The 22984-nt window shown below is 38.4% G+C and overlaps 3 protein-coding genes across 3 annotated transcripts; all 3 read left to right on the top strand.

The window, feature by feature from the left end:
- Window positions 1-1013: 1013 nt before the first annotated feature.
- Window positions 1014-6183, top strand: LOC128612075 (uncharacterized). Its single transcript, XM_053631982.1, has 6 exons — window positions 1014-1637; window positions 1773-2120; window positions 3141-3476; window positions 3684-3803; window positions 4369-4409; window positions 4621-6183. The coding sequence occupies exons 1-6, from the start codon at window positions 1508-1510 to the stop codon at window positions 4735-4737; spliced, it is 1092 nt and encodes a 363-aa protein (XP_053487957.1). The 5' UTR covers window positions 1014-1507; the 3' UTR covers window positions 4738-6183.
- Window positions 6184-8612: 2429 nt separating this feature from the next.
- On the top strand, window positions 8613-10563 carry LOC128611414 (uncharacterized). Its single transcript, XM_053630898.1, has 3 exons — window positions 8613-8713; window positions 8853-9209; window positions 10053-10563. The coding sequence occupies exons 1-3, from the start codon at window positions 8638-8640 to the stop codon at window positions 10406-10408; spliced, it is 789 nt and encodes a 262-aa protein (XP_053486873.1). The 5' UTR covers window positions 8613-8637; the 3' UTR covers window positions 10409-10563.
- A 6322-nt stretch (window positions 10564-16885) lies between these two features.
- LOC128612049 (uncharacterized) lies at window positions 16886-18988 on the top strand. Its single transcript, XM_053631953.1, has 3 exons — window positions 16886-17140; window positions 17273-17626; window positions 18633-18988. Exons 1-3 carry the CDS (start codon window positions 17011-17013, stop codon window positions 18986-18988), a joined length of 840 nt encoding a protein of 279 aa, XP_053487928.1. The 5' UTR covers window positions 16886-17010.
- The last annotated feature ends 3996 nt before the right edge of the window (window positions 18989-22984 follow it).

Here is a 22984-nt window from a genome sequence, read left to right on the forward strand (position 1 = left end):
CCATGGTTGCGTCACGTCCGTAAACAGAAAGAAGACCCGGCTAATACATTGCGTGTGTGGGTGCTGAGGATGGTGGAGTGTTTGTAGCTTGTTCTTACAACAGTTGCTTAGAATTTAAACTTGTCATCTAAAGTAGATAGCAGCTTTTAATCTGGATATTTCTGAATGGCAATCATTGTTGACATCTGGGGAATCATCTGTTGTCAAAAGCAATAAACCTTGAACTGCGGAAAGCCTAAAATGAAAAAAAGGGAAAGCGACAGAGCCCGTGCTAAAATGAGAATAAATATCAGCATGGCTTTTGAGAGGTTGTGAAAACTCCAAGATCTGAAGGGATTGAAGACTGACACAGAGACACTTTTTTTTGTGCTGACCAGGTAAGACATTTCAGTGGCTCAATAGATAGCTAGCTAACATTAGCGCACTTGTTCACTTGATTTGATTCAGCTAGGTATAGAGTTTCCTATTATTATTCTTTTTCGTCAATGTGTTAAATTGCACCTATTTATTTTAATTTTTATTGCACGACTCATCTTTACTCCAAGAAAACTGTATCTGCCGCCACCTCCATTGTCAAGTACGAATACCACAAAACATCAGATTCATCCGCGCAGAGGAGCAGTGCCAAAGCACAACCCAAGGAACCAAAAAAATGTAACTTGCAGTTTTATGTTTCAAACTGAGATGGCGATAGAGAGGCAAAAGTTCAGTACTGTAGTGTTAAGCATTAGAAAGTCGAAATGTGTTGGGGAAAAAATTTAAAAAAAACACTAAAATGGGCAAATGCTTGATTATTCATTCAGTAATCTTTGGTAATGTGTTGCTTTATCCTGGCCATGGGTGGGGTTAGCCAAAAGATCGAAAATCAAACATGATAAAAAACAAGGAATCATATGTGTGGCCTGATGATGAGGTGGAAACAATGGATACACTTGGGTCTTATTTGAAATCTCTGTTCACAGTGCGGTTTATACCATTGGATTCAGGGGCAGTACAGTATGTATCAAATGGAGCCTCTGCATGAAGTGTAGTAATAAAACAAAGCAAAATTAAATTGCCAGCCTACTACACACACCAACGATAAATAAGCACATTCACAAGACACACAAAACTGCTATGGGCATGAGCAGGTTGGCGCTGTGGCATTAGCATTTGTCCCCTCAAACAAAAACTTCTCCAAGATCATATTTTTACGTCAGGTTCTAAAAAAAATAGTCACGTGTTGCAGGTTTAATCTAAAATCTCAAATACTCAAGTGCTCTGTGTGGCTTTGTAAATGTTAATCTCTCACCAAACTTTTCTAAATATTCCTATTTTTGTCCTGATTTAGTGATACTTTCCATTGGACACACACAGGTAATAGTAGAGTGTAGATAACACTTAACCGGTTTCTTAGATATCTTTGTTGCTTTCTTTCACCACAGACCCCTGGTGAACTAAATTGTGTTCTAAAAATAGAAATGTAGCTTGGAAGGAAATTTAGCTCATGAGTTAAGCAGCCAATCAGATGAAGTCTCTATCACAAAAGACCTGGTGCTTTCATCATCTGACAACTTTTCAGCAGATCGACCTGAATGTTATTTCCCCTCTGAAGATGACACCAATGTGGATACTTGTCTTATCGTTGAACATAATAAGTAAGTTTTAAAGTTTTTTTTTTTTTATAAAACAGATTTTAGTGATTGTAATTCCTATATTATTATTATTATTATTATTATTATTATTATTATTATTATTATTATTTCATTACTCAAATTTTATTTATTTTCTAGCTCCATCACAATCTGTGGATTTTTCCAGACCATCATTTCTCTCAGTGAAGTCTGGAGAACGTGTTACTCTTAAATGCCACATTGGAGATATTCGTTTCGCGGAAAGTGTGTTTTGGTACAAACAAACATTTGGAGAAATGCCTCAAAAAGTGGGAGACAGATTAGCATATAAGGATGCCAAAATGTCCCCCATGTTCAAGGCGTCAGGATTTATAATGGAGGTGAATGATAACAGCATTTCTCTGACAATTCCACATATAAAAATAGAACATGGAGGACTTTACTCCTGTGCAAAATGTTACATGGACGATGTTACATTATCCAGTGGAACTCTCTTGGTTGTAACAGGTAATTAACTTAATTAAAACTGTTTGTACAGTAAACACTGATAGTCAGAACCTTTTGAACACCCTATCAAAGTTCAACAATTTTTTTAGGGTTCTTTATTTAACCGCTATACTGTAAATTTTTTTTGTGAACCCCAAGCCAGAACTCGGTCATGTATTAGGCATTTTGTTTTCTCATCATTATTCACCATCATGTTTGTCATTCATTATCGTTGAGTAACCAGCAGAGGAACATGGATGGGGAAATTTGACCATTTTTATGTTTTAACTAGTGAAAAAGACTGAAATAGCATGCACACTCTTAATTTTAATGTGACTTGTTTGAACGTGAATCCCAGGAAAATTTCAACTTCTCCAAATTAAAGAAACCTTCAGGCCCCGCTGAAAGTATTGGAACAGCTATCAGACTCCAACTGTCAACACGTCTGTGATGTTCCTGTGCCGCATTCATTAATGAATTATAAAATGTTCTTATTTCACTTACTAAAACTATATTCTCTTTATATGCAAAAGAGAAACACTTTTTAGTTCAGGAAAGTTTGCAGGTTACAGAATCTGACATACATACATACATACATAAATTAAATATATACACACACACACACACACACACACACACATACACACATATATATACATATATATATATATATATATATATATATATAGCTGAAAATGTCACAATTTCATCACTAGCCACAGTATTCTATTGTATTGATTTGACAGATCCAAATTTGATTAATACCAGATGCAGCACTGTTACAGATAATAAAGGTTTAAATGTTGGCTTTATAGGGTGTGGTATAAGATAGCTGATACCAGCGGAGGCTGTTTTTTGTCAAGCATATAAGCAAATCTGACATGTAGACATGTTTCTTTTTGAATGTTTGTCATTTCAACCTGCAGGTTAGAAGTTTGCAAGTTTGGGAACAAGATTTATAATGTTTAATTAATCACAGTCCATAAAATTGTTTATGAAAACAGCCGATATCTTACACTGTCTACATTAAACTCAAAACAGGTGATGAAGATGTAAAAGTGTCAGTGTTCCAGAGCGGCATGTCGGACTCGGTTCCTGCAGGAGCGTCAGTGACTCTGCAGTGCTCGGTTCTCTCTGAGAGCAGATCAGCAGAACTCCAAGTGCTCTGGTTCAGAGCTGCTCCACCACAATCCCATCCTCAAATCATTTACACTCATCACAACAGCAGCCATCAGTGTGAGAGCGGCTCTTCTACACACACCTGTGTGTACAACTTCTCCAAGAACATCCTCAGCCTCAATGATACTGGAACTTACTACTGCGCTGTGGCCATGTGTGGGAAGATCATTTTTGGGAACGGGACACGAGTACAGTTGGGTAAGAACACATTCTCTTATTCAGAGTAAACATATAATACATTAATATTCAATACATTTTAAATACAATATGTTAATTGCTAAAATGATCATCATTATGATCACAGGGAGGTGTAGTTATTCATTTATATCTACATGAATTTGTTTGTGATATAAGGGATAAAATGCAGTATATATCCTTTTTTTAATTTTTTATAAAAAAATCTAGCTACAGGAGAATCTGTGGATCCTGTAGTGATCTGCCTCGCCATAGCTTTGGGAGTGTGTGTGGTTGTGATCGTTGCTCATATCGTAACCTGTAAATGGAGGAACTGTGAATGTTGCATAGGTGAGTCTTCAGTAAATCTGTGTGTACTTATGAACACTAATAGACTTTTTCTGTACTGAAATTTGCTAAAAATTTGCAAAAACTACATCAAATGACTTTCAATGCAATTCCAATAAAATACCACACTGATTTGTCTAAATACCACTGCTATATATTTATTTAATTTGCATTTAATTGAACAAGTAATAAAAAAAAAGTAATAAACATGAACAGAACAATTGTTTATCATTTTATCTGCCTTTATTCATAGCCTACAGTATGTTTGTTAAAATGGCTCCTTTTCAATGTAACAATGTTTACAGAAAGTCAGTAAAAACATTTCCACATCATTTGAGTAAATATAATGTATAATGTTATATTTTCTTAATGTTTCTTAATGAGGTCAATGTACAGTATGCTATAGGCAGAAAAACCCAGGATGTTTTTCAAATTTTTCAGAATTCAGTTCCAGTCATAGATGTTTTTTTCCTCCAGACCTCCACACATTTACTCTCACAATGATTCCTCATTAGACAGAAATATATATTAAATCTGGATCTAAACATGAAAATGAATCTCTTTGCAGTGAGATCTGAAGATACGGTAGTGAAGGAAACACAGAATCAGGTAACTAATGTTGAGCGTACGCACTATAAACCTATAAACCTCATAATAGATTCAGATGAAATCTGTGTTTTAACTTTATCCTGTCCAACTTACATTACATAAATATCTAATCTAGCTCAAATAATGCTAAATGTTGCACTGTGCTAACATTCCCATCACGTACAGTAGATATCTCTCGTTTGAACTGAATCTTTCATATCCATTCCCACAGAGCCGTGATGCAGTGGAGCTGAATTTTGCTGCCTTACACATCAATAAAAGAAGAGGAAAGAGAGAACGAGCTCGTGATAATGTGTATACTGAAGTCATTTACTCTTCTGTTTCTTAGATAATATGTTCACCCCGTGTCCTTATGGGTTTCCTCTAGGTTCTCTGGTTTCCTCCGCCCAGGTGAAGATAAATTGTCCCTAGGTGTAAATGAGTCTGTGTGTTCATGGTGCTTTCTGAATATAATATAATATAATAAAAATTCAATGTTGCATGAAGACATTAAAGTTTGCAGTTGTCAGAGCTCTGTGAGTTTTGCCTTTTATGGACTTTGTAGTCATGACTAAATGTACTAAATGTTATGAGTCCTGGGAACACGCTTGCTATTTATGAGTGATTTAGCATTTAGCAACATACGCACATGACTATGAAGGAAACCTCGCTAAACTTTTTGTAAATCTGGCAGGAGTTTTTAGCTCAGTTCGGCCAATGAAAACATTTTTACACTTTAGTAAAAGACAAATGAGGCCCACTGACTGTTTTGTGGTTTATTGTGATTCTGCAGCACTGTGTGTATTGTCAATGCAGTTATCTCATGCCCAGTGTAACGCTGGTGTAACTGAACACACCACAAGCTGATAGTAGAGTAGGCCAACCACAAGGCCTTGCTAAAAGGAACATCGTTCTCTCTGTTATGATCCTTCAGTATATTGTTTGTGCAGGTCTGTGGAATGAGGTTATGAGCTATATTTTTTTGCTCACCTAAAACTGAGTCATCTGCCTTCAAAGGTACCATGTTTTAAATTGTTTACCGTGTCTAGATTTATATGATATTCTGATCTCTTGTCTTATATTCATCTTTTGATCTCAAACTCAAATGTTGGAGGGATAAAATTCAGAAAATCTAACGTCTTGTACAGTACAATTCATTTAACGAGGTCAATACAATTTATTTTAATGTAATAAAATATATAGGGAAGGATACCCATTCACACTTCAACCCCCTCCCGCCCCTCCCCCATGGTCAAGTGAAATCTATGCCCATGCTCCTATTATGTTAGAAAATAAAGTTACATCCATTATGTTATAGGCCAAAATGACTTCCACAGATTAAATACACACAAATATAACAAACAACAGCTTAAAACTGTAAACCTTTATTAGGGTGTGTCAAGACAAGCCATAAGAAGAAATATTTGAATATATGTGGATATATGACCCAAAATGAGGAAAGTCCAAACATTTCAAAGAGAAAAAGAGAGAATAACCAATATTTCAGATATCTCAAATGTGGAAATGGGTGGAAGTGTAAATTTACAACAGTGTTTCCCAAGGAAGTTTAATGTTAATATTACACTCTTATAACCAATAATTTGGCAATGTTTTATTTATTTATTTATTATTTGTTAAAGAAATGCCATGTTTTATCCGTTTATAGTTACATTTACTATAACATTCTGGAACAGCCACAATACAAGATAGTTCTTGTTATCACTTACCTGACTGACCCCAACTCCTAAGAAGCTGGCATATGTGAAGTGTGTGTGTATATATGACAAATAAAGGCTTTCTTCTTCTTCTCTTTGAAAAATTCCACTGTACTGTAATGTATATGTGAGAGATAAAGGCTTTCTTGGAGCCTATATTAAATCTACTGCATATCAGCCATACCAGTAAAACCACCTGCCAAATATTGTGTATTGTGTGCCACCAAAGACATCTCTGACTCGTCGATACATGGACTGCACAAGACCTCTGAAGGTGTGCTGTGGTAGCTGGCACCAAGATGTTAGCAGCAGATCCTTTAAGTCCTGTAAGTTAAAGGTTAAATCAACACCTTGATCTCTTTGTCATGTTCCTCAAACCACTCCAGAACAGTTTTTGCTGTGTGGTAGGGCACATTATACTGCTGAATGAGGCCACTGCCATCAGGGAATATTGTCACCACTTGGTCTGCAACAATGTTTAGGTAGGTTGTACGTGTCAAATTAACATCCACATGAATGCTAGGAACCAAGGTTTCCCAGCAGAACATTGCCCAGAGCATCACACTGCCTCCGCCAGCTTGCCTTCTTCCCATAGTGCATCCTGGTGCTATCTCTTCCCCAGAAAAGTGATGCACACACTGGGCCATCCACATATGTGTGTGTGTGTGTGTGTGTGTGTGTGTACAGTATCTCACAAAAGTTAGTACACCCCTCACATTTTTGTAAATATTTGATTATATCTTTTCTTGTGACAAAATTGAAGAAATGACACTTTGCTACAATGTAAAGTAGAGAGTGTACAGCTTGTGTAACAGTGTAAATTTGCTGTCCCCTCAAAATAACTCAACACACAGACATTAATGACTAAGCCGCTGGCAACAAAAGTGAGTACACCCCTAAGTCAAAATGTCCAAATTGGGCCCAATTAGCCATTTACCCTCCCCGGTGTCATGTGACTTGTTAGTGTTGCAAGGTCTCAGGTGTGAATGGGGAGCAGGTGTGTTCAATTCGGTGTCATCGCTCTCACACTCCCTCATACTGGTCACTGGAAGTTCAACATGGCACCTTATGGCAAAGAACTCTCTGAGGATCTGAAAAAAAAGAATTGTTGCTCTACATAAAGATGGCCTAGGCTATAAGAAGATTGCCAAGACCCTGACACTGAGCTGCAGCCCGGTGGCCAAGACCATACAGCGGTTTAACAGGACAGGTTCCACTCAAAACAGGCCTCGCCATGGTCGACCAAAGAAGTTGAGTGCAGGTGCTCAGCGTCATATCCAGAGGTTGTCTTTGGGAAATAGACATATGAGTGCTGCCAGCATTGCTGCAGAGGTTGAAGGGGTGGGGGGTCAGCCTGTCAGTGCTCAGACCATATGCCGCACACTGCATCAAATTGGTCTGCATGGCTGTCGTCCCAGAAGGAAGCCTCTTCTAAAGATGATGCACAAGAAAGCCTGCAAACAGTTTGCTGAAGGCAAGCAGACTAAGGACATGGATTACTGTAACCATGTCCTGTGGTCTGATGAGACCAAGATAAACTTATTTGGTTCAGATGGTGTTAAGCGTGTGTGGTGGCAACCAGGTGAGGAGTACAAAGACAAGTGTGTCTTGCATACAGTCAAGCATAGTGGTGGGAGTGTCATGGTCTGGGGCTGCATGAGTGCTCCCGGCACTGGGGAGCTAGAGTTCATTGAGGGAACCATGAATGCCAACATGTACTGTGATACACTGAAGCAGAGCATGATCAGTATGCAGTATTCCAGCATGATAACGATCCCAAACACACCTCCAAGACGACCATTGCCTTGCTAAAGAAGCTGAGGGTGAAGGTGATGGACTGGCCAAGCATGTCTCCAGACCTAAACCCTATTGAGCATCTGTGGGGCATCCTCAAATGGAAGTCGGAGGAGCACAAGGTCTCTAACATCCATCAGCACTGTGATGTCATCATGGAGGAGTGGAAGAGGACTCCAGTGGCAACCTGTGAAGCTCTGGTGAACTCCATACCCAAGAGGGTTAAGGCAGTGCTGGAAAATAATGGTGGCCACACAAAATATTGACACTTTGGGCCCAATTTGGACATTTTCACTTAGGGGTGTACTCACTTTTGTTGCCAGCGGTTTAGACATTAATGGCTGTGTGTTGAGTTATTTTGAGGGGACAGCAAATTTACACTGTTACACAAGCTGTACACTCTCTACTTTATATTGTAACAAAGTGTCATTTCTTCAGTGTTGTCACATTAAAAGATATAATCAAATATTTACAAAAATGTGAGGGGTGTACTCACTTTTGTGAGATACTGTATATATATATACAATATTCATTTCATTTTTAAAGGTATCTCTTGGGTTGCCTGAAGATAAGGCTACATAGACCTCTGGTGTCTAAATTGTGTTACCAAAATAGAAACCCTTAGCTTGAAAGGAAATGCCTATTTAAAGTATATTGAGAACATGTGACGTGTAGCAGCCAATCAAATGAAAGTCACCAGTACTAAATACTTGGTGCTTTTGTCCTTTGACTACTTTGATATGCTGAACATGAGTGTCATTTCATCTCTGAAGATGACTGTAGTCTGGATTCTTGTCTCATATCTTTGCATAATATGTAAGTGGCTAATTGTTTGCATTAGTTATCCATTCATTCATTCATTATTTATAGGTGATGACCTCTTATAAGTTGTGATTTAAATGAGTTTGACATTTTTACATGATATCTTACTTTGATTTTTAATTTTATTTTTTAGCTCCAGCTCAAAGTTTGGATCTTTCCCGACCATCATTTATCTCAGTAAAGTCTGGTGAACGTGTCACTCTTAACTGCCCATTTTACTGGAGTCAAAGTTTATTAAATCTTGTCATTTGGTACAAACAAATATTTGGAGAGATGCCACAAAAAGTGGGAGAAGGATTAGCATATAAGGGTGTGAAAATCAGCCCCGAGTTCAAAACCTCAGGATATAAAATGGAGAAGACTGATAGCAGCAGTTCTTTGACAATTTCACATATAAAAAAAGAACATGGAGGACTTTACTACTGTGTACAGTTTAACTGGGGAAATGTAGCTGTTAATCTATCCAGAGGAACTTTCTTGGATGTAACAGGTAATTAACTAAATGTTTCTACATGTATATATTTAACCCATTTATGGTCACTGCGGAATAAGGAATGTCCTTTAATACGGCTGTTTAAGAGTCTGTTTGAGCCCAAATAAAAAAAAAGAAAAAGAATTCTGGTAAAACAATTTGGCTACAGCATGAACTTTTAAATGTGAACAAAGATTACTTTTTTGTGGAGTGTACATGTTTTAATTTTAAAATTTTTAATGTTGAAAAAACTATAACATGAAAATAGCTCTCATATCAAAAGTTCAAGCTGATGACATAGACTACAATAATATAATAACAAAATTGTGATATTTTGGTGAGATGTTATTTTAGAATTTTTTTTTTATATATAATGAATATTTATCAAATCATTATTGGATTTAAATTGATAAATTATATGTTACTGTTACTGTTAGATAAACTGTTACATAGTGCGCCATTTACCCTTTACATGAACTAGTTTATGTAACTGTTTTATTACTTAATATTTTATGTTCCGGAGAACAGAACACAATTATATTACATACATGATTATCCATTTTTGATCTAAGTGTGATTTTCTCATGATTTAATCAAGTTGTTGTATAGTTACATGCTGCACTGAAACAGATTCAAGCCTAATCTCTCTATTTTGTGACGAGATACTGTCTATCAAAATGTCTGCAATTCACAATCACATTAAAACAATGAAGAGTGCTTATACACGCTGTACACTAACATTCACAAAAGATTTACTAACAGAACTGACTAATTTTATCAGTAATTATTTTCACATTGATTTCAGCATGAACAGACGAATAAATGTTTTATTTCTAACACTGTCTATATTATCCTGACTAGATGAGAGAGATATAAACGTCTCAGTGTTCCAGAGCGGCGTGTCGGACTCGGTTCCTGCAGGAGCGTCAGTGACTCTGCAGTGCTCGGTTCTCTCTGAGAGCAGATCAGCAGAACTCCAAGTGCTCTGGTTCAGAGCTGCTCCACCACAATCCCATCCTCAAATCATTTACACTCATCACAACAGCAGCCATCAGTGTGAGAGCGGCTCTTCTACACACACCTGTGTGTACAACTTCTCCAAGAACATCCTCAGCCTCAGTGATACTGGAACTTACTACTGTGCTGTGGCCGTGTGTGGGAAGATCATTTTTGGGAACGGGACACGAGTACAACTGAGTATAAACACATTTGTTTAATTGCTCAGATTGCTGTTTGTAAATATTTATAACATTGCTATAATCACAGAAATATATAGGTATTATTTAATATCTACATGAAACTTTGCAGTATATTGTATAATGTAGATATTCATAATGTTCATTATTATTTTTGTGCTACGGTAGAATCTGTGGATCCTGCGGTGATCTGTCTCGCTGTAGCTTTGGTTGTGTGCGTGGTTGTGATCTCTATTCAAGCTCTGTTATCCTGTAAGTGGAGAACCCATGAACAACACACAAGTAAGTGTTCTATTTTTACACCAACTAATCACCAAATTATTGTGCTAAATTCATACATTGGGCTTTCTACAATTACATTCAAATAAGATTAGGTCAGATCTCTTTACATGAAGAGACCGGCTGCCTACAGGAGGGACATTAATGTTAAATGATGTTAAATGTTATAAATAAAATAGATGTTACATATATGTATATTTTTAACAGACAAACAAAGCACTGAGAGAAGACCTAAGAAAACAAGCACTCAGGTAAAAAATATCTATAACCCTAACTTTTATTTCATTTTATTTATTTTTTTTAATATATAACTTAGTTGTATTTTCATATTCATTCCACAGGACCGTGACTCTGTGGAGCTGAATTATGCTGCCTTACATTTTAAAGAAAAGAAAACCAAAACAGGGAGAGAAAAGAGAAAACAGCCTCAAGACAGTGTGTACTCTGAAGTCAGATCTCTCGCCACTACCTAGATTATTATGTCTTCATTATTTTTTTTTTTTGTTGTTTTATAATTTTTGTTTGTTTTTTTAAAGTTTGTTCAGGAATAAAGTTTAAACTGGTGGTTTGCTCATCTCATTTTGATTTAACTGACCTAAAAACGTATTGTGAGCAGATATTAACTGTAATGTTTCTATGTTTATCAATTTGAAAAAGCCTGATAAAATAAAAAAAAAATTTTAAAAAGTTTGCTCTGATCTATCATGTTTCACCATGCGGCAAAAAAGACAAATCAGTATGTGCTTAATGCAATGTCACTATGTGTATCTGTTCATGTTTAATGCTCCAAATGTATTTATTTTTATTCAGATTTAAACCCAAAGCGGGAGTGACTAAAAACTTTTTTTTTTTTTTTTTTGTCTTTTTAAATGACATATGAATTAAATGTGAACCGTTCCACTTTGCCCTTGGACACACTGGAAAACATGTCAGCAGTGTCAGCATGGATTGTGAATTCTGGCTCTGACAGTTCCTTTACTGCAGCTACATCACTCCAGATCATAATTGGTCTCAACTAGAGCTCAGTGTCAGGGTCTTGGCAATCTTCCTATAGCCTAGGCCATCTTTATGTAGAGCAACAATTCTTTTTTTCAGATCCTCAGAGAGTTCTTTGCCATGTGGTGCCATGTTGAACTTCCAGTGACCAGTATGAGGGAGTGTGAGAGCGATGACACCAAATTTAACACACCTGCTCCCCATTCACACCTGAGACCTTGTAACACTAACAAGTCACATGACACCGGGGAGGGAAAATGGCTAATTGGGCCCAATTTGGGCATTTTCACTTAGGGGTGTACTCACTTTTGTTGCCAGCGGTTTAGACATTAATGGCTGTGTGTTGAGTTATTTTGAGGGGACAGCAAATTTACACTGTTACATAAGCTGTACACTCACTACTTTACATTGTAGCAAAGTGTCATTTCTTCAGTGTTGTCACATGAAAAGATATAATCAAATATTTACAAAAATATACTCACTTTTGTGAGATACTGTATCTTTCGTAAGAACAATGAACCAGTACGGTATGTATTTTGGGCAGATTGTCATGATGTTGCAAGAGGACAGTTCCAATTTCTCTTTTGAAGGCATCCACTTTGGGTGATGAAGAATGGGAGCACTGGGTAATTGTTCCTCTAGGTTTTTGAATGCTTGACTGGCTTCTTCAGTTCTTCTCATGGTTCTCAGTGTGCCTCTTAGGTGTGAAGTCAAAGGGTTGGCCACTGAAATGAAGCCCCTATTGCATTGCCAATAGTAATTGGTAAATCATAGGAATTGCAGAAGTTCTGTTTGGCATGGTGGGTTGTGGCCAAGATTTTACAGCATCTACTTTTGATCTTTCCATCTCCACTCCATTCTACTGAAAATACAGCAGAGGAACTTTTCAAAGGATGATAAAACTCAGATTTCTCTAGCTAAAGAGATAATTATCCATCAGTTTCTGGAGTATAAGACATACATGATGGATATATTCCTTTTCTGAGGACAACAAGAGAATGCCAACAGTGTATATAATATTACAAACATATTAAAGAATTCTCTCAGAACTTCGTTTACAAATGCCTGGAAGAATTAAGGAGCATTTAATTCAAGTTTAGTATATACTGATGCTCCTTTTAGCTGTTACAGAGGATCTAGAACAGGTAAGACCAGTGAAAAATGGAACCTGAGACGGATGATTTGTTGAAAATGGATGTTTAGTCTTGTGATTTGCCTTACAACTGAAACTAATGTCAGAGCCGCAGTTTTAGGAAATTAATCAACACCTCTTGACTAATAAGAACTGAGACACAATAATGCTGTGGTTTAAAGGAACACAATTTGATTTATTAGCAACTTTTTAAAATTTGCTTAAAGATGTTTTCTTATTTTACACAAAACCTGTTTGTGTACACATATGACCTACTTCCTAGCAAGCACCCATAGCTAACAATACAGCTACGTTCTCTGTGATGTCAATTTCCCTTGTTTTACCACAGACCTCTGGTAAACAAAATGTGTTACAAAAAAGGAAACAGAACAGGAAAGGAAATTTGACTCGTGCCTTGAAGCAGCCAATGAAATGACTGTATGAAGAACAAAACACTTTTACTTTCATCATTTAACCTCTTTTCAGCAGCTCAACCTGTGTGCTATTGTATCAGTGAAGATGGCTCCACTGTGGATATTTGTCTTATTTCTATACATGATATGTAAGTTTTAACGTAATTTTAAAAATGTATATATTATATTCACATAGTATTATTTATAATATAGTATTTATATTACAAAAGCTATACACATTCAGCATAATAATTGCTATTATTATAATTCTTTATTTTTCTTTTTAGTTAGTAATTTTTTTATTATTATTTTGCAATACTACATTTAAATTTAACACTGAAATTATGCACCTTACAAGGCAGACCAATAGAATTAATGATATCATATTAAGACATGGCTTTTGTTTTAGACAGTGCTTTCTTTTCTCTTCAATCATCACACAGAACAAAAACACTAAAGTGACAAAACACTAAAGTTAAAATGGGAACAGTACTTGTTTTTCCCAACATGTTAAAGCATATTAAAAATGTTAAAAGTTAAATAAACACCTTGATCTCTTTGTCATTTTCCTCAAACCACTCCAGAACATTTTTTTCTGTGTGGTAGGGCGCATTATCCTGCTGAATGAGACCACTGCCATTAGGGAATATCATTGCCACATGGTCTGCAACAATGTTTAGGTAGGTTGTACGTGTCAAATTAACATCCACATGAATTCCAGGACCCAAGGTTTCCCAGCAGAACATTGCCCAGAGCATCACACTCCCTCTGTAGCTTGCCTTGTTCCCATAGTGCATCCTGATGCCATCTCTTCCCCAGGAAAGTGATGCACAAATCAGGCCGTCCATATAAATCTATCTATCTATCTATCTATCTATCTATCTATATATATATATATATATATATATATATATATATATATATATATATATATATATATATATATATATATATGTATATATATATATATATATATATATATATATATATATATATATATATATATATATATAGATAGATAGATAGATAGATAGATAGATAGATAGATATAATGTTTATTATTAGAAATGTCTGTTCCCTGAGAAGGCAACGAAACGCTGCGTTTAGCATAACACTATGGGAGCTCCTCTCACGCGCGACCGGCATCTGAAGCTTGTGTAAAATCATGGCAACATTCTCTAATTTCGAGGTGTCTGGTGGTTGAGGCCCATCTGCAGGCCGCGCATACCTTCCTGGGACCTTTCTGTGGTCCTGGAAGGTCTGTCAGGTGCCCCATTTGAGCCCCTGAGGGGCACCTGCTCATAGATTCTGGTCTCACAACTGAGGTAGTAGAGACCATGTTGAACCCTAGAGCACCATCCACGAGGAAATTGTATGCGCTCAAGTGGCGGCTTTTTGTTTTGTGGTGTAAGGTTCGCCAGCTAGACCCAATGAACTGCGCAATAGCTACAGTCCTGGAGTTCTTACAAGAACGTTTCTCAGCGGGGTGAGCTCCTTCTACAATCAGGGTTTACGTGCCTGCCATTTCGGCCAGCCATGCACCTATTGATGGAGCCTCTGTGGGGCAACATCCTCTAACTTCGAGGGTTATGCGTGGTGTCACGCATAAACTGAGGCCCATCTGCAGACCGGGCATACCTTCCTGGGACCATCTGTGGGCCTGGAAGGTCTGTCAGGTGCTCGATTTGAGCCCTTAGAGTCAGCCTCTGAGAAGCTTCTGACTCTAAAGGTAGTTCTTCTGCTGGCCCTGACATCTCTCAAGCAATGAGTAGGTCTACAAGCTCTCTCAGTTGCCCCTTCCTGCCTTGCATTTACCCCTGGGTTAGCCAAGGCCTTCCTGTATCCTAGGCCGGATTGTATTCATAAGGTGCCTACATCCGCTACCCAGCCTGTGGTGTTGCAGGCTTTCTGCCCTCCTCCGTTCCCCACATAGGAACAAAAGAAATTGTACCTACTGTGTCCAGTAAGGCCTCTCTGTACTTACGTCCACCGCTCCGGCCAGTGGCATAAGTCGGAGGAGCTGCTAATCTGCTTGGCGGCGACAGTAGAGGTGATGCTGTGTCAAAGCATTGAATCTCTAATTGAATAGAGAAGCAATCTCTATCACTTATGAGGCACGCGGTCTCGCTACGCCTCTGGGCATAAGGGCTCATTCCACTGGGGGGGGTCACCTCCTTGAAGGCTTTGTCCAACGGGGTATCCTTACAGGATGTGTGTGCTGCTGCATGGTGGTCTACGCCACACACGTTCATTCGATATTACAGCCTGGATATTGATTCCGCCCCGGGCTCAAGTGTCTTGCAATGACCCTCAGCTAGGATCATTTGAACAGGCCATACCCTTGGTATGACGGAGTGGGTGTTCCCGTTCCCATAGTGTTATGCTAAAAGCAAAGTGGAGTTCCCTTTGAAAGGGAACATCTGGGTTACGCATGTAACCCTGTTCCCTGAGAAGGGAACGAGACCTTGCATAGCTTTGTCATACCAGAGTAGGCCTTTGAATTGCGTCTTCGCTTCAGATAATAGAGGCTGATGGCGCGGTTCACAGATGCCATATATATATCACACGACGCGCTTAATTGCCACGTCACCTGATCATGGCAGGCATGATTTTACACAAGCCTCAGATGCTGTTCGCGCGAGAGGCGCTCCCATAGTGTTATGCTAAACGTGCTAAATATGTGTGTGTATATATATATATATATATATATATATATATATATATATATATATATATATAGTATCTCATGAAAGTGAGTACACCCCTCACATTTTTGTAAATATTTGATTATATCTTTTCATGTGGCAACACTGAAGAAATGACACTTTGCTACAATGTAAAGTAGTGAGTGTACAGCTTGTGTAACAGTGTAAATTTGCTGTCCCCTCAAAATAACTCAACACACAGCCATTAATGTCTAAACAGCTGGCAACAAAAGTGAGTACACCCTTAAGTCAAAATGTCCAAATTGGGCCGAAAGTGTCAATATTTTGTGTGGCCACCATTATTTTCCAGCACTGCCTTAACCCTCTTGGGCATGGAGTTCACCAGAGCTTCACAGGTTGTCACTGGAGTCCTCTTCCACTCCTCCATGACGACATCACGGAGCTGGTGGATGTTAGAGACCTTGTGAGATCTCCACCTTCCATTTGAGGATGCCCCACAGATGCTCAATAGGGTTTAGGTCTGGAGTGACCAGTGACCAGTATGAGGGAGTGTGAGAGCGATGACACCAAATTGAACACACCTGCTCCCCATTCACACCTGAGACTAACACCTAACACTAACAAGTCACATGACACCAGGGAGGGAAAATGGCTAATTGGGCCCAATATGGACATTTTCACTTAGGGGTGTACTCACTTTTGTTGCCAGCGGTTTAGATATTAATGGCTGTGTGTTGAGTTATTTTGAGGGGACAGCAAATTTACACTGTTACACAAGCTGTACACTCACTACTTTACATTGTAGCAAAGTGTCCTTTCTTCAGTGTTGTCACATGAAAAGATATAATCAAATATTTACAAAAATGTGAGGGGTGTACTCACTTTTGTGAGATACTGTATATATATATATATATATATATATATATATATATATATATATATATATATATATATATATATATATATATTCAATATTAATTTAATTTTTAAAAGTATTTCTTGTATTGCCTGATAAAATTGAAAGGGTACATCGACCTCTGGTGACCAGACTGAGTTACCAAAATAGAAACCGGTAGCTAGAAAGGAAATGCCTATTTAAAGTATATAGAGAACATGTGACTTGTAGCAGCCAATCAGATGAAAGTCACCAGTACAAAATACTTGGTGCTTTTGTCCTTTGACTACTTTGATTTTCTGAACCTGAGTGTCATTTCATCTCTGAAGATGTCTGTAGTCTGGATTCTTGTCTCATCTCTCTGCATAATATGTAAGTGTCTAATGGTTTGCGTTACTTATTCATTCATTCATTCCTTATAGGTGATGAACTCTTATTAGTTGTGATTTCAATGAGTTTGTCATTTTTGCATGATATCTTACTTTGATTTTTTTTTTTTTTTAGCAGCTCCAGCCCAAAGTTTGGATCTTTCCCGACCATCATTTATCTCAGTAAGGTCTGGTGAATGTGTCACTCTTAACTGCACATTGATTGGGAGTTCATTAGATCTTGTCATTTGGTACAAACAAATATTTGGAGAGATGCCTCAAAAAGTGGGAGAAGGATTAGCATATAAGGATGTCAAAATCAGCCCCGAGTTCAAAACATCTGGATATAAAATGGAGACGACTGATAGCGGCATTTCTCTGACAATTTCACATATAAAAAAAGAACATGGAGGACTTTACTACTGTGGACAATTGAGCTGGGAAAATGTAGCTGTTAATCTATCCAGAGGAACTTTCTTGGAGGTAACAGGTAATTAACTAAATGTTCCTACATGTATATATTTAACCCATTTATGGTCACTGTGGAATAAGGAATGTCCTTTAATACGGCTGTTTAAGAGTCTGTTTGAGCCCAAATATGAAAAGAAAATTGAATTCAGGTAAAACGTTACATTTTTTATGTTGAATAAACTATAACATGAAAATGGCTCTCATGTCAAAAGTTCAAGCAGATGACATAGACTACAATAATATAATATCAAAATTGCAATATTTTGGTGAGATGTTATTTTAGATTTTTTTTTTTTTTAAATATAATGAACATTTATCAAATCAATATTAGGTTTAAATTGTCCCTTGGGTAGACAGTAAAAAGTGGTTATACACTAAATTTAAGCTATTTTTTTACCGAAGAAAGGGAAAACTTTTTGTATGCTGGCGATAAGCAAAAATGGGTTAAAGTAACTGTAATGATTAAATATCATTCATTAAAAAATAAATTACATGTTTATAATAATTATTATAATAATTAAATTACATTACATGCACACTACATGACTGTAGGTTAGGTCCAGTTTAGTTGTGTATAGTACAGTATAGTATAGTACAGTACAGCATACAGTATTTTATTGCATTTTGCATGTGATGTCATTTTAAGAGTCTTGTGTGTTATGTTTTATTACTTAACATTTTATGAGGAGAACAGAACACAATTATATTACATACATGATTATCCATTTTTGATCTAAGTGTGATTTTCTCATGATTTTATCAAGTTGTTGTATAGTTACATGCTGTACTGGAACAGATTCAAGCCTAATCACTTTATTTTGTGACGAGATACTGTCTATCAAAATGTCTGCAATTTACAATCACATTAAAACAATGAAGAGTGCTTATACACGCTGTACACTAACATTCACAAAAGATTTACTAACAGAACTGACTAATTTTATCAGTAATTATTTTCACATTGATTTCAGCATGAACAGACGAATAAATGTTTTATTTCTAACAGTCTATATTATCCTGACTAGATGAGAGAGATATAAACGTCTCAGTGTTCCAGAACGGCGTGTCGGACTCGGTTCCTGCAGGAGCGTCAGTGACTCTGCAGTGCTCGGTTCTCTCTGAGAGCAGATCAGCAGAACTCCAAGTGCTCTGGTTCAGAGCTGCTCCACCACAATCCCGTCCTCAAATCATTTACACTCATCACAACAGCAGCCATCAGTGTGAGAGCGGCTCTTCTACACACCCCTGTGTGTACAACTTCTCCAAGAACATCCTCAGCCTCAATGATACTGGAACTTACTACTGCGCTGTGGCCGTGTGTGGGAAGATCATTTTTGGGAACGGGACACAAGTACAATTGAGTATAAACACATTTGTTTAATTGCTCAGATTGCTGTTTGTAAATATTTATAACATTGCTATAATCACAGAAATATATAGGTATTATTTAATATCTACATGAAATTTTGCAGTATATTGTATAATGTAGATATTCATAATGTTCATTATTAATTTTGTGCTACCGTAGAATCTGTGGATCCTGTAGTGATCTGCCTCGCTGTAGCTTTGGTTGTGTGCGTGGTTGTGATCTCTATTCAAGCTCTGTTATTCTGTAAGTGGAGAACTCATGAACAACACACAAGTAAGTGTTCTATTTTTACATCAACTAATCACCAAATTATTGTGCTAAATTCATACACTGGGCTTTCTACAATTACATTCAAATAAGATAAGGTCAGATCTCTTTACATGAGACCGGCTGCCTACAGGAGGGACATTAATGTTAAATGATGTTAAATGTTATAAATAAAATAGATGTTACATATATGTATATTTTTAACAGACAAACAAAACACTAAGAGAAGACCTAAGAAAACAAGCACTCAGGTAAAAAATAACTATAACCCTAACTTTTATTTCAATTTTTAAAAAAATATGTATAACTTAGTTCTAAATTCATATTCATTCCACAGGACCGTGACTCTGTGGAGCTGAATTATGCTGCCTTACATTTTAAAGAAAAGAAAACCAAAACAGGGTCTGAAGTCAGATCTCTCACCACTACCTAGATTATGTCTTCAGTAATTTTTTTGGTTTCATCATTTTTTTTTTTTTTCTGTCTGTTCAGGAATAAAGTTTAAACTGGTGGTTTACTCATCTCATTTTAATTTGACTGACATAAAAAACGTATTGTGATCAGATATTAATTGTAATCTTTCTGTGTTTACCAATTTGAAAAAGCCTGATAAAATGAAATAAAAAAGGTTTCTTCTGATCTATTATGTTTTAGCATTTCGGCAAAAAAGACATATCAGTATGTGCGTAATGCAACTTTACTATGTGTATCTGTATATGTTTAGTGCTCTAAACGTCTGTATTTTTGGACCTCAATTCCACATGGACGTTCTCACTGTGGTTGCTGGGACTACAGTTGCTGCAATGGCCTTAGGACTGCAATTACCACATACAGTTTTGCACTCAGGTCTCTTTTAGTGAACAGTGGACTAGTTCAACAAACAGACTTCATATAAAAACCATAATGAATTTTCTTTTACTTTCACACTATCCGTTGTTACCCAGATGAGGACGGGTTCCCTTCTGAGTCTGGTTCCTCTCAAGTGTCACAAATCGGAGTTGAGCCAGAAGCAGGTGCAGATAAAGACATTTATTTAACCAAACGTACTATGAAACAAATACACTAAGACAACTTGGAAAACCACTACGGCAATAAACAAAACACAGAGACATGAACAACGGGAGTCTAAGACAACGAAAGACAAACAAACCGTGCAGACACTTGACTATATATACTCACAGGAGTGCTCATTAACCAAAACGTGAATCAGGTGCAGGTGGTCATGTGACAACTAGTGCAGTGCAGTGGCTGATGGGAAATGGAGTCCAGAGTTTCTTGATACGTGACATCAAGGTTTCTTCCTCAGATCATCTTAGGGAGTTTTTCCTCACCACAGTCACCACCGGCTCGCTCAATAGGGATAAATTCACACACTTAAAATCTCTATCCTGTGTTTACATATTTCTGTAAAGCTGCTTTGAGACAATGTCCATTGTTAAAAGCGCTATACAAATAAAATTGAATTGAATTATTTTTATTCAGATTTTATACCCAAAGTCGGAGTGACTGTTTATATTTGTCTTTTTAAATGACATATGAATTAAATGTGAACCATTCCACTTTGCCCTTGGAAACTCTGGAAAACACGTCAGCAGTGTCAGCATGGTTTGTGTTCCCTTTCAAAGGGAACTTCGACGTTGCATTTAGCATAACAGTATGTCTTTTGTTTATGTGACAAAAAGACGCTTCATTTCTAAGCTATATTTTCTCAAATTTTCAAAACTTTTCGATCCCTTTTTAAAAAGAAAAGAAAAGAGAAAGAAAGAATGAGTGAGAAAGAATTCAGAAAGTGTGTTATGCCTTGCTCCCGTTTCATCATGGAAGGAGACGGACATGTTTTCTGTGGGAAGTGTTTGGGCGTGGAGCATGCGACGGCAGCCCTCGAGGGGTCTGACTGTCAGCACTGTGAACATTTCATGATTAGGCAACTCCGCTTGCGTCTCGCTCTCTTCTTTTCCAAAGGGAGTTGGGTTTCAGAGCCTTGCCAGATCTGGGCCGGCCGCTGCCGTGGCAGCCAGCCGGCTCAGGACCTGGGGATCTCGTATGCATTTGGAAGAGGAGCCGGAGAGGAGCGCTGCTCTATCTCTTGCTCTGTCTTCCAGGTTCGGCTCTCTGCTTGACTTTGGAGCTTGCGTTGCGGCGACCCCTTCCACTATGGAAAGCCAAAACACCCTCGCTGACTCCGAGGAGTTGGTAGAGGGTACCACTGCACCAAAAACCAAGAGCAGCTATCAAGCATATAAAGAGCTGCTTGAGCTGATTACTAGGGCAGTTGAAAAGTTGAATATAGACTGGCCCGGGGAAGAGGAAGTGGCTCGTAGTTGGCTAGATGAGCACTTACTCTCCAGTGAAGATAAATATAAATCTCCCTCACACCACAGAAAACTGCCCTTTTTTCCAGAAGTGCATGATGAGATATCATGCTTCTGGAGAAAACCATACACTTGCCGTGTTCATAACCCTGCAACATCTGATTACTCAGTCATCATGGGGAGTGAGCAGCATGGCTATTTAGTGATGCTGAAGGTGGAGAAGGCGCTTGCGAGCCACCTCTCTCCATCAAAGGCAGGTAATTTAGGAAGGCCAACTTTACCTTCCAAGCCATGTATTGGTGGGCAAAGCCTATGCGGCAGCGGGTCTTGCTTGTGGGTCACTGCATACAATGGCAGTGTTGCAGGCCTACCAAGCAGAACTGCTGACTGAGCTCGATACTGGGGAGGGAATTGGGCCCGAGGCAGTCGCAGAGCTGCGCCTCGCCACAGATTTATCTTTCCAGGTGACAAACAAACGGCCCGTCATATTGGCCGTTCAATGGGTAGCTTGGTCGTGGCGGAGACGCACCTATGGCTCAATCTCTCAGGAATGGGGGACAAAGATAAGGTGTCCTTGCGGGAGACTGTTAAACCTTCCAGCCTGTTTGGCGGCACGGTTAATGCCATCGCTGACAGGTTTCGCGAGGCAAAACAGCAAACAGCGGCGTTCAGCCAGTTCCTTCCCAGTCGTGTCAAGTTCGCCCGGGCATCCATGAGTGGAGCCTGGGCCAGCGCTACTGCGAGGGAGGCACAGAAGGCGAATGTGGCGGCCTGCCTCCCCCTGCGGAGAGCCAGGGGGACCGGGCGGCCACAGCCGCAGCCTGCTAGCAGGACTGATCTAAGAATGATCATAAAAGCAAAGCAGGCAAAGAAGGAAGGGTCCTGATGGGCCATGGAGGGATGTATCAGGGGACATAAGGTTTTAGGGCAGATAGCCCCCAGTGCTACTGTAGGACCTGCCCTAGCCAAGGCCATCCCACGTTTTCAGCCTTCTCTGGTCAGCGAGCTGTCACAGGGCAATGGAAATCTGATGCTTTCCCTCTAACAGAATGTGGAAAAGCTAGCATCGCTGAAAGACCATCTGGCAGTGTGGAAACTACTGCCAAATATGTCTCCATGGGTTCTGTCTACCATAGAAAAGGGTTACTCAATGTTAGCACAGGAAGAAAGTTCCCTTTTGGACAAAAGGGCCATAGAACATGTACCCCACTCCCTAAGGGATGGTGATTTTTACAGCTGTTATTTCCTGGTCCGCAAAAAAGATGGGAGTATGCGGTCAATTTTAGATCTGTGTCATCTGAACCGTACTCTTTGGACATACAGGTTCAAGATGCTGACGCTCAAACTTTTCATGCCACAGATTCAGTTCGAGGACTGGTTTGTGACGATAGAACTGAAAGACGCATATTTCCACATAGGAATATCGCCC

The sequence above is a fragment of the Ictalurus furcatus genome, chromosome 8, assembly GCF_023375685.1.
Source record: "Ictalurus furcatus strain D&B chromosome 8, Billie_1.0, whole genome shotgun sequence".
NCBI lineage: Eukaryota > Metazoa > Chordata > Actinopteri > Siluriformes > Ictaluridae > Ictalurus > Ictalurus furcatus.

What these genes read in the sequence shown, in the direction of transcription:
- LOC128612075 (XM_053631982.1), top strand. Translation starts at nt 1,508, where the DNA reads ATGAAGTCTCTATCACAAAAGACCTGGTGCTTTCATCATCTGACAACT. An exon ending in AACTCTCTTGGTTGTAACAG is followed by an intron (nt 2,121 to 3,140) that starts GTAATTAACTTA and finishes AACTCAAAACAG; the next exon opens with GTGATGAAGATGTAAAAGTG. An exon ending in CGGGACACGAGTACAGTTGG is followed by an intron (nt 3,477 to 3,683) that starts GTAAGAACACAT and finishes AAAAAAATCTAG; the next exon opens with CTACAGGAGAATCTGTGGAT.
- LOC128611414 (XM_053630898.1), top strand. Translation starts at nt 8,638, where the DNA reads ATGCTGAACATGAGTGTCATTTCATCTCTGAAGATGACTGTAGTCTGG. An exon ending in CTCATATCTTTGCATAATAT is followed by an intron (nt 8,714 to 8,852) that starts GTAAGTGGCTAA and finishes TTTATTTTTTAG; the next exon opens with CTCCAGCTCAAAGTTTGGAT. An exon ending in AACTTTCTTGGATGTAACAG is followed by an intron (nt 9,210 to 10,052) that starts GTAATTAACTAA and finishes TATCCTGACTAG; the next exon opens with ATGAGAGAGATATAAACGTC.
- LOC128612049 (XM_053631953.1), top strand. Translation starts at nt 17,011, where the DNA reads ATGAAAGTCACCAGTACAAAATACTTGGTGCTTTTGTCCTTTGACTAC. An exon ending in CTCATCTCTCTGCATAATAT is followed by an intron (nt 17,141 to 17,272) that starts GTAAGTGTCTAA and finishes TTTTTTTTTTAG; the next exon opens with CAGCTCCAGCCCAAAGTTTG. An exon ending in AACTTTCTTGGAGGTAACAG is followed by an intron (nt 17,627 to 18,632) that starts GTAATTAACTAA and finishes TATCCTGACTAG; the next exon opens with ATGAGAGAGATATAAACGTC.